Source organism: Lygodium microphyllum, chromosome 3, assembly GCF_053477565.2.
Source record: "Lygodium microphyllum isolate KBCC chromosome 3, Lygodium_microphyllum_v1.1.10, whole genome shotgun sequence".
NCBI lineage: Eukaryota > Viridiplantae > Streptophyta > Polypodiopsida > Schizaeales > Lygodiaceae > Lygodium > Lygodium microphyllum.
In genome coordinates this window covers 86,374,694-86,390,943 of record NC_141137.1, presented here as the reverse complement: position 1 = coordinate 86,390,943, position 16,250 = coordinate 86,374,694, and the positions used below count along the sequence as shown (strand labels likewise).

Below are 16,250 nucleotides of genomic sequence, written 5' to 3'. Positions count from 1 at the left end.
TAGCTCGATTTTGAGCTTTCTTAATATTTTCTTGAGCAAATTTTAACATACTATTCATATCCTCCAAAAAATCCTTGGCTGCCTAAACCTTTTCCTTATGCAGTCCCACTGCATGAGGAGCTCTGGGCTGAAACCCATACATTAACATAAATGGACTATATCCAGTGGAAGAGTGCTTGGCACTGTTATATGCAAACTCTGCTATCGGTAGATACTCTTCCCAATTAGTTTGCCTTTTACTTACATATGCCCTGAACATATCTTCAAGGATTTGGTTAACCCTTTCAGTTTGCCCATCAGTTTGCGGGTAGTCCGCTGTACTCATGCTAAGTTTAGTATCCAACTTTCTAAATACTGCACGCCAAAATTGACTATCAAATTTTCTTTCCCGATCAGAAACTATATTTGCTGGAAGGCCATACAATTGGTATATATTCTCTACAAACAATCTAGCCAATTGGTGTTTTAACATCAGTTGAAGTTGGAATAAACCTAGCCATTTTGGTTAACCTATCCACAATCACCCACACAGAGTCGTGCCCCCTCTGTGTTCTGGGTAATGCAACAATAAAGTCCATGGAGATACTCTCCCATTTTCCCGAAGGAATCTCTAATGGGTGGAGAAGTTCTCCCATTTTCAATCTTTCAGCTTTATTAACTTGGCATTTACTACTTTTGATCATAGTCAAGGACGTCCTTATTCATTCCAAGCCAATAAAATTGCCTTTTAATAAGACTATAAGTCTTATTAACTCCTGGATGTTCCGTGCTAGGGGTATCATGACACTCAAAGAGTATCTGGCGCCTTATTTCCTCATCTTTTGGGACACATACCCTACCCTTGTAGAGTAAATAACCATTATCAATGGTAAAATTCTTCCACTTGAATCCCATTTGAGCAACCCCTAATGCTCCATTTCCTTGTTGAACATCCTCAGATATTCCTTCCTCAGTGGAGGCCCTTCCATTTGGATCCCCATTTTCTATCGCTTTCCATATGTTGGAATATGCCGGATCAACTTGGCATTTCCCTTTTAAGGATTCAAGCAAATCGGAAGTGAATTGAGTAAAACTCAATTCATTTATGATGGGCATTCTGCTAAGTGCATCAGCCACTATATTATACTTTCCTTTTCTATACCTTATCTCATAGACGAACTCTTGGAGGAGTTCGGTCCATCTGGCTTTACGCCCTTGTAGATCTGGTTGGTCATTAAGCCACTTAATGCTTTCATGATCCAACAGGATCAAAAGTTTGGCACCATACAGATAGTGCCCCCATTTCTTCATTACATGTACTATTGCATACAACTCCCTCTCATAAACAGAATAATTCTGTTTTGCACGGTCTAACTTCTTGCTTTCAAAAGCAACTAGTCGACCTTCTTGTAATAAGACCGCGCCTATTGCCTTATCAATGGCATCGGCTTCAACCACAAAAGGTTTATTGGGATCCACAATTAATAGTACTGGAGCTGTAGCAATAGCTACTTTAAGTTTTTGAAAACTTTCATTTTGGTCTGTTCCCCAATTAAAGCTCTTCCCTTTCCCTTTAAGTTGGTCTGTCATTGGAACAACTATTTTGGCATAATCTTGAATGAATCTACGATAAAATCCAGATAATCCCAGGAAGATCTACAGCTCTTCCAAGTTCCTTGGAGATGGCCATTCAATAATTGCCCTTACTTTTTTTGGATCCATCTTGATTCCCTCTTTTGAGATAATATGCCTCAAATATTTGACCTCTTGTGCGAAGAATTCACATTTAGTTTTCTTCGCATAAAGGGAATGGGTTCTTAACAATTGGAATACCAATCGTAAGTGTTCCAAATGTTCTTCTCTTGATTTACTAAAGATCAAGATATCATCCAAGAAGACTACTACAAAATGTTCTAGATAGGGCCATAACACACTATTCATCACCTTCATAAAGGTAGCTGGTGCATTAGTGAGGCCAAAAGGCATCACCAAAAAATCACCATGCCCATATCTAGTACGAAATGTTGTCTTAGGAACATCTTGTGCCTTAATTCTTACTTGGTGATAGCCTGATCTTAAGTCTATTTTTGTGGAGAATTTTGCCCCTTGTAATTGATCAAAAAGATCTTCCATTCTGGACATAGGAAATTTATTCTTCACCGTGATCTTATTAAGTGCTCTATAGTCAACACAAAATCGCATAGAACCATCTTTTTTCCTTACCAATAGAATTGGCGAAGCCCAAGGTGAATTGTTGGGTTGTATAAACCCTTTATCAAGGTAATCCTTAATTTGTCTTTCAACTTCTTGGTACTGTGTTTCACTTAATTTATAAGGTGGTTTAGAAATAGGGTGTGTATCCCTATCTTTGTCAATTGGGTGATTTATATCACCCCTATCTGGTGGAAGGCCACTTGGTAAATCAGAAGGAAACACATCTTTAAATTTATCTAACAAACCACTTAATTCATTACTTACATTCAACTCACAAACATAAGAGAATTGTTGCTTTATATTACAGAAAGTAAAAGTGTTTTGTACAGGAAGAGACCGTAACATATATACCTCACAAGCTTTCTTCTTAATCAACTTCTGAACTTCAGCGGAATACAACAAAGGATTATCAGATACTTCATGTTCACCTTGAATCACAAAAGTCTTACCATCCCTTTCAAATTCCAGTGTATTATGATGATAACTACGTTTTAAGGATGGTTCCAATCCCCATAGCCACTCCCTCCCTAAAGCAATATCGGCTCTTTCCATATTCATAATTTGGAAATCAAGTTTATCTTTATATCCTTGGATCTCAATTTCCAAATTGGATACCATTGTATCCCATATTTTATTATCCTGACCTTGCATCATACGAACAACATATTGATGCCCACTCTTTTGTTGGGGAAGTTTCAATTTTTTGACAAGCGCATAATTTATGAAATTGGGGATAGCAGAGTCATCAATCATGACTCTAACCCTCTTTCCAGCTATCAATTATGACTCTAACCCTCTTTCCAGCTATCAATCCATGCACTCTAACTAAATCATGTGGCCCAAAAGTAGGCTGCCACATAGAAGTTGACATACAACACCTATGTTGTACATCCTTGTGCAAGACCTCTAAAGATTTATACTTTTCATGCCTCTTTAATTCTAGGGTCTGCATTACATGGATTGGTTTTTCTTTTCCCTTGCCCTTGTCCTTATCATTTCCTTTATCTTTCCTCTTTTTCCTTATGAGGGCAATTCCAGGCAGCATAGTTAGGGGATAGGCAATTGAAACATAGCTTTTCTTTTTTGGCCTTATCAAAGTCATCTAGACTTAACTTTGGCCTTACATATTGTTTCTTTTCAAAAGGTTGTTTCTTGCCTTTAAGAAATGGCATTTTCCTTTTAAATTTGCTTACAAATTTTGAGGTTTCCAATTCTTTAGTCTTGGGCTCCGTATTAGTAAGACTAGTGAGTATACCTGGACACATACTATCTTCATTGATTAATGCAAATTTAATTGCCTCTTCAAGCGTCTTAGGTGAACTCCTTTTCACTTCCTTTTTACAGGCCTTATCTAGTCTCCTAATGAATCCTCTTGTCTTTTGAAATTCATCTATTCCTTCCAAAATGAGGATTATCTCACGATATTCCTCCAAATATGTGAGCAGGGGTCTTTCCTTTTGTCTAATATAATCCCAATCTTCCCAATTTCTTTCCATTTCATTTTCAGGAAGGAATTCTTTCAAAAAGACCGATTCAAATTGAGCCCAAGTTTCAGGTATTTTATTTGCCTCCTTTAAAGTTGGCCACCATTTATACGCCTTTGGTCCCAAAGTTAAACTGGCCTCCGGCGCTTGGAGATGTGGTGGAGTATTTTTAAGTTTGTGTAAATCCTTCCATTTTTGGAGAAAATTAAAGATAGTGTCTTTATTTCTATCTTTTTCCTCCCCGTGAAACTGAGGGGGTTTCATATCTTTTAAAACTAGATTATCCCTCAACTTGTGGTGGGGTTCCTTAGAATCTCGCATAGTGACATCCAAATCTTTCGATGAAGATGGAATATCTGAGGTTTCTATCTTATTTTTATCCCTTTCTAATAATAAAGTTAATTGAGATTTTATTTCGGTAAGTGTTTGAGTTAAAAATTCCATTTGAACCCCCTGTGCCTGCACATGAGCAATTAGATCATCAAATTGTTCTCATGTGGCAAAAAATTCTTCCCATTGCTCTTCTTGTATCTCCATTTCATGGGGATCTACCATTGGGTGGTTCCCAGAACTAGAACCCTCAATTACTTCCTCTCTCCCTTTCCCCTCCATTAATACACTGGAATTGGAAAGCAAATATAAGAAATTTGCGTACACGATGAGGTACTTCCCTGATTACGGTGATAGGGCAGATGTCGATGGCCTTTACAATTTAGTGATAGCAAAAGACGTGAGGAACAATTCAACTTTCTTCCAAACTGTGCCAATCACGTGGTAATAAGGCTTATCAGGTAGAGCTGTAAGATGAGGATGAAAGTAAACACCCCCCCTGCCAGATCACATGTGAACTAATGTGATCACTATGACAGATCTTGTATCGTCCATGCTGGTGACACCTTCCCTGGATTCGTACCCTGCCAATTTGTAACTGTCACGTGGCTAATTTGTAGTCGTCACATAGTAGTCTGCAGCCGGAATTGGTCACAGAAGCGTCAGATGATATAGTGTCGTTTGATTGTTGCGCCTCACGAAATCAATCATGTCCACAACATGGGCCAATGTGACGTATAGCGTGTGGGCACCGTCTTCTCGCCTAACCCGTGTAACGCGTGATGTGTGGGCGCCGAAAAAAAAAACTTCGTGCAAAAACAAACGAAAGCGACCCGGCGGCTCTGAAGGACCCGACGGCTACCCGACAATTGAAGCAGGACCTGATGGCGGCTCTAATACCAGTGTTACGAACAAAGGCACGAGTCCCGTTTCTCCTCCCAACCTTGCCTAGATAGTTGCTGGCCACTCTCTTCGTGATCCGATTGCCAGCCGTCAACTTTTGGTGAGTCCTACTAATCTTGGACTCTCTTTCTTTCCAGGCTCCCCAAAACCCCGTTCAGTTGCCCAAGGCCCCCGCACGGTCATCCCTCGCGCCTGTCTCCCATAATTTACCTCATTAATGTAACAATTCCTCCCTCCGTATTTCTAGTATCTCCATCCATCTACAAGACAACTAGTTGGGTCTAGGTCTGGGTCTGTGTGCCACTTCCTCTCAAAATGTACCACTATTCTAATCTTTTGCTTGGAGCAACCACTAAGTGCTATAAGGTCAAGATCCTTTGTTGGAGGTAGCCATCCTCCTCAACCGCGAAAGTGAATGTCCTATCTCTGCTAGATGCAATAATTGCTAGAAGGATATAGAGAAGAGACCAATCTAGGTCTAGGAGGTAGGTATATTTGTTTGCCAATTTGGCGAAACTCCCTCAATCACAGCTCCAATCATAGCCCTAGCTCCCCTGAGGCCATGTAATCTCCACCTCCAAGGCTTCTATGACAACTCCTAAAATGCAAACCAATCCTTGAGTGACATAGCCAGCTGTATAGAGAATCTCCCCCATGACAATCGTGTCCGCTGTTCAATAGTGTGGCCTGACTCTGATCTCAATTAATGATTAAAAGACGAGTATTAAAGAGAAGAGGCCGTCTCCTCTTCTCTTCGATAGTAGTTAGGGGAAGTTGGTGAAGCCGCGAAGATATTGATCTCCTTGCTCTAATAATGGCAGCAGCAAATCTGACCTGAGAACACCCAAATTTTGGTTCACCCTCGGTTCGATTGCTATTTCATAGAGCAATAAGCACTGTACTGTCACTCTTTCTTCAGTAAGGGTAGAGTACGGAGCCAGTTCGGAGGCTCCTAGGAGTCAGTGTGTCATGGAGACGTGAAATTTTGAGATGCTTTAATCTTGCTAGTAACATTTGATTAAGTTATTAATCAAACGTGCAAGGCTGTTTAGCACATGTGATGCACATGGCAGTTATTTCATGGAAACGGGCCAAGGACCTCAAGGATGCAGTGGGTGTTAAAGGCAAAAGCTGTGTTAAGTTATGCCAATTGGGTTTTGGTGGTCAATTGGTGCCAAGTTGGACCCTAGGACAATTGTTTGGCCATTAAGTGTCAGTGATGACACTAGGGACTAGCATTAATTAATTAATTAATGCTAGTCTAAGGATTAATAGAGGTTGGGAACCACTCCAAGTTGCAAATGGCCTAGCCAATTTCATTACAGATGGACATGTTTAATTTTGGGCAGGGTCAAAAGGGCTGAAATTAATTTTCAGAATTAATTAATTCTGAAAAATTAATTTAATGGCCAAAAATGCATTAGGAAGGCTACCACTTGGCAAAACTTTCCCATGCAACTAGGGAGAAGACTGTTGGAGGGTGATGGAAGCTGATTGCAGCCATTCGGGAGCTTGGTGGAGGGAAAGGAGATGATCAGATTTGGCTCTGAGAGGCGACGACAACTGATCGCGTGCCGCGACAGGACAGGGTGCAGTAGGTTTTCTCTTCCGCCTCAAGAGAGGCGGCGGTAGAAAAGGAGGGCTCGCCAGTTGAGCTGGTGTTTTAGCTCTCCTTTGAAGCTGTTGGTGCCATCAGATTTGTCATCAGAGCTACGAATCAAAAGATACATTTCAGCTGATTTTCTCTCTCTCTACAACATTCTCTCATCTCCTCCAGTCTATGTTCAAGCATTCTTAGTAATTCTCAGCCATTGGTAGCAGAGTACAGCCAAATTTGGTGGACAACAGAGCATTTATTGCTGTAAACCCTAAATTACAGCAGTAATTAGGATTTAGCAACCACCTTGGGACCCGTGCCATTAGTCAAAGGCATTGTACACTGAAATCAGCACCAGAAATTCGTGGAATTGTGAGGATTTCAGATGCCGGCCCATCTATTGTGAATTTGGGGCAGCATTTGACCAATTGGGTTCCATTAGAGCAAGTCCTGGGTGAAAAATCAAGGGGCAATTTGCCCGAATGCTTTGTTGATTATTGGAACAGCAAGGGGCTTTTGAATTACTTAAGGAGATTGTGAAATCTCAGCTTGTAATTTATCCATTAGCAATCTAAATTAAAGAAATACCGAAAGGGGCGCCAGTTTTGGGGCCAATAGGGTGTCCACTGTCCAAGTTTATGAAGGTAAAGTGAGCATTTCAGTTTATGTTCATTTGCTGATTGCTGTAAATAAGTGCTTAATCAGGTTAAACCACCCTATCCAAGAAGGAAGGCTGGTTTCACAGTGTGGTTGTTAAGATTGCTTATAAAGGCCAGCTTCCCACTGTTGTGGCTGACTGTGTGTTGGTACGACAACCAAGCTGCTTGGCCATGGTCAAGAATGTTGTAGTCCATGCTTGCACACTATTTGAAAATTAAGCACCACTTTATTGGAAAGGATATCCTTGATAAGGAGGTAGATCTGATCGCATCCCCTTTTAAGACAGGTGGATCACTTCACAAAGGCACTTCCTTCAGCTTCCATTTCATTCTCTCTTTCAGTATTTTGGGCACCCATAATCTGTTGCTAACTTTTGTCATTGAGTATTCTATCCATGCCGATTGTAGTCACCTTGTCATTCTGATGATTGGTCAGTGTATGTAGGATTGTTTCACCCACATCTCCTTGCTGACATGGTTGTGTTTGTGTATTCACTCTGTGTTTATCTCATTCATGCCATCCTTGCCTCTCATATAACTTTTTGGCACTTGGAGATGTCGAGGTGGTATTGCAACATGTTCTATGAAGCAAATGTCAGACAGCAAAGGTTTCACTTATGGCCATTGCTAGGAGGTCTGGTTCTGCATCACATGCATGTAAGATTGGCACTATTCACCTTTGCCTAAGGTTTCACTTTTTGTTTATCTAGGCCAATGGAGGCCCATTTCATCCATTAGAACAATCTATAAAATTTTGACAAAGGTGTTGCAAGCAGACTGCCCATCTTTTAAGGACCTTTATTGATACAAAGCAGTATGGGTTTATTGATGCCATAATATCTCACACTGTATGATGTGCTAATTGACATTGATTATGAAAGGGCTATTGGAAATGTTTGGAAACCACTGCCTAGCTTTGAGATTTGGTTTGACCTCCAAGCAAGTACCGCTTCAAGGGTAGGATCTTTTTGTTTTCCTTCTTTCTTTAGCAAGTTTTGTAGGGGCTTTCCCCTCTATTTCAGATGTCACTCTTATTCTTGTGTTTGCTGTCTGCATTTCTTGTGGAACTGCTTTGTAAGGAAATCTTCATATTAAAAACAAAAGTACTGCTTGTCACAATTGATCTTGGTAACTTGTGCCATGATACATGGCTACACAATACATGTTTAGGATATCTCTTCTTTACTCACTTGTCTTTGTATTTTGTTGAATTGCTCAAGTAGCTTTTGGTGTATTTAAGACTGAGAATGCCGATGTTGCAGGTTGGCTCAAGATTCTTTGGCCAGCTTTGCAGTTTCAGTGGACATGCAATTTGATTTGTCAAAATTTTCAATTCAATGGACTGTGGGAAATGTGTTTCAGAAGAGAGTAGAAGGTCACATTAAAGATATCAACACTGTTGAAGTGGTTGTTGAAGGAGTAAGGCACCTTCTTAGCTTGAAAATTTGTTTTGTATTTATCAATGTTTCAATATTTGTTTCGTAGGTTTCAAAATTTCAATGAACTCCCCATCATGCCATTTGGTGTTTAGGAGAGAGCCATCAAAGCAAGGCTTGAAAGATACTTATCAATATTAAATTCTTTGGTCACACAGTAAAGTCAAATGTGACTGCCTCATTCCTGTACCCACTCTGTTTGGATTGCTGCCTGCATGAGATTAAACACTAGGTTGAAAGGTTCGGCACATTGATTCTATGCTGACACAAATACTGGTACTACATGACGATGAAATGGTGCTGAAACCTGACTTATCATCAATAGAAAGGCACGACATAGGTTTTGACTGGAGAAAGACCTTGCAATAGAATAAATACAGCTTCACTTCTAGATGGTTTTAAGTGGGAACCTTTAGAGGGACCAAAGGCGTGGCCACGTGTAGGATTTAGTTTGTTGTGGATTCATTTTTTTGCTCAACTCAGGAAACCTCATGTGACATGTCGGCAGACTCAGATTGTTGATTTACTGCAGCTCAACTTTCTGTGACTGCCTCATTCCTGTACCCACTCTGTTTGGATTGCTGCCTGCATGAGATTAAACACTAGGTTGAAAGGTTCGGCACATTGATTCTATGCTGACACAAATACTGGTACTACATGACGATGAAATGGTGCTGAAACCTGACTTATCATCAATAGAAAGGCACGACATAGGTTTTGACTGGAGAAAGACCTTGCAATAGAATAAATACAGCTTCACTTCTAGATGGTTTTAAGTGGGAACCTTTAGAGGGACCAAAGGCGTGGCCACATGTAGGATTTAGTTTGTTGTGGATTCATTTTTTTGCTCAACTCAGGAAACCTCATGTGACATGTCGGCAGACTCAGATTGTTGATTTACTGCAGCTCAACTTTCTGCTTCTACTATATGGTTGCTGTCAAAGACCTCATGTGCACTGCATATACAGATGCATTCTCGGATACAGCAGCTCTTCAAAGCAAGAGAATGAGAAAAAGGTCCATGGGTATCCTCTAATTCAGGCCATATCCCTAACTTAAAATCTCAGACAAATGGACTATGCCAGTCCTGATAAAAAGTCTGGTCAAGCTGCTGCTCATCTTTAGGCAAGCCCACAATAGCCACGCTTCCTTGCTTGTTCATCTCAATGACGTTGAAGTCATCTGTAACCATCCATGAGTCTATGTCGTAATTCCAAGCTCATATAATGAGCAAGCACTAACTATATATATCTCTGCCAGACTGAGTGGCTTCTCTGTGAGCTCTTGGGAGAGCTTGTGCTCCTTTGGCAATAGGCCATCAATCTATACCTCTAAATATTCCTATCATTATCTCAGTACAAGCTTCCAAGGGCCTTTCCCATCAGATCATGGAAGGCCTTGATGTTCTTGCTGATGATTGTAGTGCTATCAGTTCAGATTTGAGAACATACACAGAACAGCCTGTGTAGACTGGCTAAAATACCTACAACCTCTGCATTTTAGGTATGCTTGGCATCTGTTTTTGGCATGGTATAAAGCAATCCTGCTTGTGCCTAGCTAAGGGAATCAAGCACTACATACTTCAAGGCATCCAAAGCCCTTGTCAACCACTTTGCTTTAGTCCCCCACCTGTTGGATAGACCAGCTCCTCAAACTCCCAAATTGTTTCCAATGTCTCCACCTACACATGATCTCCATGGGCAATGACAGCAGAACCCTCAACAATGTGCAATGCCCCGGAGCAACTTAGTGCTGCTAGGTGACCATCATGACTAATCCAGTGCTCAACGTGCTCAGTCAGCTCACCTAGCTGATCCATCATATAACTGAAGAAGAGCTGAGATCTCGGCTTCCTACCCATGGCAGCATGCTACAGGACAAGGGAATTCCAGAAATGATGCCGATCGGAGCATTGATTATTGTAAATTGAAAAAAACTAATCTGTCAGATTGGAAGTTCTGAAAAGCTGAGAAACAGCCTAACCAATCGCAGTGCAGAAAGGAGCTTAACCCTAGGGCTGCAATAGCACCCTGTTTTCATGGGGTGCCCATTTTGACAGGGTGCTAGTAGGGTTATCTTGGGGCTCCATTAACCCCCTTCACCCTGGCCTGCTTGGGTGCAACCCAGCGTTAGCAGGGGGAGTGGGGTTTCACAAAACCGCCCTCACCCCCCCCCCCCCCCCCCCCCTTCGCTCTATTGCTGGGTGTAACCCAACTGTAAGATTAGGGTCAGGGTCCAGCATGGCACCGTAGAATTGACATTTGGGATGGAGGTTCTCTCACAAGGCATCACATTTGGAGGCATAGGAGATCATGGGCAGCCTTACAGGACATTTGGAAATCTTGATACCCAAATGGAAATCTGCTTCAACTGCTGGACCCCATTCCTTCTGACTGCCCTTAGAGGCCTTATTTTTATTTGTAGTCTGTGTCAACATTGCTATCTATTTATAATTTGCTCTAGCACTGGTGTTGATATTTTTGTGTTTTGTTAGCCATAGCCAGTATTTTCTTGCAAAAAGAAGTGGGGCTGGCAGCCTAGTGCCAGGAGTCAAAAGCTTCCTGGGATCCTGAAATTGAACATGGCAAAAGTTGTTTCCAAGGAAATGAACTCATAAGATGATGATCCCTCGATGTGCAAAACTTTGTAGAGAATGTCTTGGACAAGTACCATGTGCAGCCAGGGACCAGGAAGTGAACCTACAGATCAATGAAGAGGCTGCAAATTATTGAACAGCTTCAACCAAGTTTACTGCTCCTTGTGAGTGAAGTGAAGGTTTATGCAAGTCCATTTGCTGGACTTGAAGGGGCTTCCATGACTTGTGATCACCTTATGTGGAGAAAACAAGCTGGACCATGTTTGTGGCAGTTTTTGGTAACTTCACAAAATGCAACTTCAGGAGATCAAGGACAGTATGGATCTGCAAGCCACCATGGAAGACAACCAGAATAAGTGGTTGATCTGGTCCTTGAGTGTGAATGCTCTTCTTTGCATACAATGCCAGACAAAAGAGGTCTAGATTCCCTAATTTGTGTAGGCTAAAACGAATCCGCTTCATTGTCTTTGTTGCATCTCTCAAGTAATTCTTCATGAGTATTTGTATGAAGAAACCGAGGAACCAGGGTCCAGATGAGGCCAACTGTCCAATACCTCTCATTTCTGGAAACCTCAACAAGTACATAAGCCTCAAAGGAATGAAGAGTCAGTTTCCCATGCAACCATGTGCCAACTTTGGACAGATTACCAGACTCCTGCCAGCTTGTAAGAGATTGTACCATTAGCTTTAGTGGCAACTGGCAAGACTAGTCAGTTCCAACTCCATCGAAGGATCTGTAAGGCACCATTCAATGAGGTAATGCGACATCTTTTTGCTAACTTCATCTTCCAACCCCAAATGCAGAATATGGCACTCAAGCTTTAAGAGGGCACCATCTGTGATAAACTTGTTCTGCATGTAAACTTGCATGTTAGCTTCATCCTTTGATCTTGTGGTAGAGGTACATGCTTTTAAAAATCAATTGCTTCCCTTGTAACACAAGCTTTGGCATGTGTGCAAGTTGATTTTAAATCATCCTTACATTGGCTAGAGTGACACCAGCAGGATGCAACGTATATCAAAGCTTTTAAAGAATGTAAGCAATGTCCAGTTACCTGAAGCTTAGTCCAGGAACTTCAGTGCTCAGGAGCCACTTAAGGGGAAAAATGTCTGTCAACTTCAAAATGACCAGTATGCTGTTTTTGTCCTGGTGAATTCAAATTCTTGTACCCTGCTAACAAAGAAACCATTGTTTGTTGCTGAATGAATGAGATGTATCAAGATATATAGCAGTGTGTGCACAACTTTGGAGTTGAACAAAGTTTGTTATTTGCATTGTGATAAATTCATTTCATCAACCCTGTTGTCGAGTCCACAATTTTACAAAATAGAGGAGTGGACCATATTTTGCACAGGTCTCCTGTTTGCCTAGAGATCCATCCTTGTAATGTGAGGCAGCATCATGTATGACTGCTCATTTTGAAATGTAGTCGTTTATGCCACATTTTGCTAAGGGTGCCAAACCTACACTGGAAACCTCATCTGAAAGGCCTGCCTTTGCTGAAGAGACCAACGTAGAATGTGGAAGTTTAAACAGCCATGTTTATTCTCAAATTGAGCTTACTTTTTGCATTCTTGCAGACAAGGAATGGCCAGGTGATAGCATGTTGTCAGATCTTGGAAGGCATCAAGAAGCATAAATTTGGCTCTGGGCTTCAAATAGTAGAGCTGGATTGGCTCGTAAATGAGATTGGTCAGTTTTTGGAATTGGGACCTCCAAATCTTGGTAAAGTGGTCAGGCAGAAACCATGATCCAGGAATTCTTGCAAGAGGGCTTCAACTGGCAGAGCACAAAAGAGCTCTTGAGCAAACACATGTATCGTTGTAAGTGGTGTTAAAGAGTTGAGGTCTGTATGTTAGTCAGTGGTTTTAAGCTTTCAGGATTTTTAGATGGAAGTGCTGCTAGTTGGAACTGAGTGGATCCCTACTACATAATGTCTCTTTCTAGCTGCACATGTTCCTAATACATTGTCATCCTGTTGTGGTTACACTATGTTCCTAGTACTACTCTAAACTTGTGCTGTTGGGTCGTCCTGTTGAGCAGGCTCATCATCATTCACTTGAAGGCTTAGCCTGCCTCAAACCATAATTCTTTGGCCAAAAACAAGAACACTAATTGAAAAATTTTAAATACAAAAATCTTTGATTGCTTTGATTTCTTATATTTCTCACATTTCTGAAAAGTTAAGAGTGGAATGTTAATATTGGATATCTTTCTTATACTTGTTAACTTAACAATTTAAAAGGGCAAGTCATAAGGCTTCCTTTTTAAGCTGCTTTATTTAGTACCAGTTGGCTGGCTAAGCTCACTGACCATGCTTTGCACACTTGGCATCATTGCACACTTGGCTAAGCTCCGTAGCATTGTGAGCAAAGGGATGCTCAGAAATAGATATGAACACAAACCACATGTCAAAAACACACGCAAAAAGTTGCATCATTGCGATGAATTGCCTTTGGATACTTCAAATTCCTCTCTTCTTGCATGCTTCTTTTGAATATGTATTCTCATCTATCTCTATGACCAAAACTGCAATGGAAGCTTTAAAATTTAATCAGAGCCCCCATGCCATGTGTGCAATGATCCAAATATATTGTAATAGTATAATAAAACTCCAAGAAAGTTTGCACTCCCTCCATGGATGATTCACACATTCCCTCTCTCTCTCTCTCTATATATATATATATATATATATATATATATATATATATATATATATATATATATATATTCTCCATATCCCATTTCCAAGAATTCAATAGAATATAGCCTTGGTCTTTCACAAAGGCATGGAGGCCTTGGGTTGTTGCCTCCATTTTGTTAGCACAAAGCCACCTTTTTGAAGACATGTTTACTTTGGGGTGAGCATATTATAGAATTTGGATTTTGAACTTATGTGCATACTATAGTTTTCGACTCTTTTGTATGACATTTTTCAATACTTGTTGTAGAAACAACTCACATGCAACTGTATACAATTGGCAAGACCTAAGCAAGGATTAGAAAAGTTAAGCCTGAACTACATAAATGTAATGGCATTTAGTAGTATTTGAGCTTTGCCACTTGAGAAATACTTTACCTAGAACTATTATACCATGGGTATAAAAAGCTCATTAATATAGCTTGTTTAACTAATCCTTGGCATAATTTTCTTCTGCTAAGCATCTTTCATGTAGTAGAAACTTCCTCGATCACTCACATGAGCATACTAACCTACATTCCATCATAAGTAATTGCAATGTTTCATAGATAGCTCCCTTGCCTTGACATTTCAATGGCATGTTTACAATCACATTCCATGTGGAGACGTATGCATATAAAGATCTCTCTTCATATGATGCTCATTCATCAAAGTGCACATTGGGTTGAAGGGATATCGAACCCCAAGCATAAGCAAAGTAGTATGCCCACAAGGGAACCCCCCTTCCACTTCAGCCAACCAAAATGACACAATGCTCACTTTTCTCTACAATATAAACAAAATAAGGCCATCAACTAAAGAACTCATACTCAAAGAGTTGTGACATCCAAGGCACCCATGGCAAGGACAATGCTTGATGTTCATGGAATTTCGTGCAATTAAGAGAAACACCAATGCCAAAGCAATGCAAGAACCTAATGCTAATTTCATGTGGCAGTAACATATTTCAAGCCACAAGGTGAAGTCAAGCCAAGGGATGGGTATTCTCTTCGTTCAAATTCAAAGACTCGCTCCATGCTCTTTAACGAAGTAATATTTTCTTCCCCCTCTTCAATCTCTTTGTATACAAAAGATTCTCTCTCTCTCTCTCTCTCATTTTTCCAACGCACCATAGTTGATGCCCTTGCGTCATCAACTCGATGAGCATCTTATTACTACACCGGCATAGCCTGACAAGGACAAACATGCACTAAGATGCATACCCACAACATGGCTATCGATGACATATGCACCTCGTGACTGCAAATCTGTGCGTAAGGCTTTAGCTCTTGCGGCCATCGGTACACACAGACACAGAGAGAGAGAGAGAGAGAGAGAGAGAGAGAGAGAGAGAGAGAGCCATCGAATAGGCGAAAGAGCGCCAGCCATCGAATGCTATCGTGCCCACCTAACTATCATACTTGCTGGTAGCTGCTCTCTAGTCTGCTCCAACACACCTCAAATCTGGCTGTCAAGTGCAAAGTCCTGCCTCAGAGCCCATGCTCGATTATAGTGAGAGGACCTAGTTAAACCGACCTTCATTTACATTAGGCTACCCTAGAAAACATGCACATGAAAGGGTCATCAAATCATCTCAAAACATCTATTGTAGGATGACTCTCTTTTCAAAGACCCATTAAAGGCTTCCACATGCAGAACTTTTCTAGGTCAATTGTGTTGTACATAGGTTTCCTCATGGCAATCCGGAGGACCTTAGTTCAACCATAAAAGTAACTACCATGTCATTAAAGTACATACCATGGTGTGAAAGTGCTTTCAAGGTCTTGCAGTTGTCGAGGTTAGTGTGTACTGAGAGAGAGAGAGAGAGAGAGTGTGTGTGTGTGTGTGTGTGTGTGAGTGTGTGAGTGAGTGAGAGAGAGAGTGTGTGTGTGTGTGAGTGTGTGAGTGAGTGAGAGAGAGTGTGTGTGTGTGTGTGTTTATGAGGTTAAGGGAGCCACCTCCTCTACACGTGTCTTGGCTCTCTATGAGAGAGAGAGAGAGAGAGAGAGAGAGAGAGTGTGTGTGTGTGTGTTGATGAGGTTATGGGAGTCACTTCCTCTACATGTGTCTTGGATTTCTATGAGCTCTTCATTTTTGTTTCTTAAAAAAGGTCAAAGAGGTTTGGGAGCATCGTATGCATGCCATGTAGGCTTGGAATTTGGTTTGGTAGATGTGTTAATGAGATAGTATAGATAGATATATACTCATCTATATTTTGTGTTCATTAAAAAAAGGAGGGAAAAAGAGGCATGGGTGCATCATACGCATGAGATGTGGGCTTGAGATTGTGTGGGTGTGTGTGTGTTTGCGTAATATATCAATGATATCCACTACACCATCAAGATTAGCCCCACAAAATGGTTGGTATGGT

At 40.9% G+C, this 16,250-nt stretch overlaps 1 protein-coding gene across 8 annotated transcripts in view; it reads left to right on the top strand.

Moving 5' to 3' along the window:
* The window catches only part of LOC148038588 (uncharacterized), a 155,514-nt gene extending 142,163 nt beyond the window's left edge, over window positions 1–13,351 (top strand). For 7 of the 8 annotated variants that reach the window (XM_087673694.1, XM_087673687.1, XM_087673692.1 and 4 more), the window contains 2 exons: window positions 8,429–8,585; window positions 12,780–13,351. In XM_087673694.1, the coding sequence (XP_087529820.1) occupies window positions 8,429–8,585; window positions 12,780–12,950 (328 nt within the window). In that variant the 3' untranslated portion in view covers window positions 12,951–13,351. The remainder of the gene's footprint in view (window positions 1–8,428; window positions 8,586–12,779) is intronic. The other variant, XM_087673725.1, reaches the window with a different exon arrangement.
* The last annotated feature ends 2,899 nt before the right edge of the window (window positions 13,352–16,250 follow it).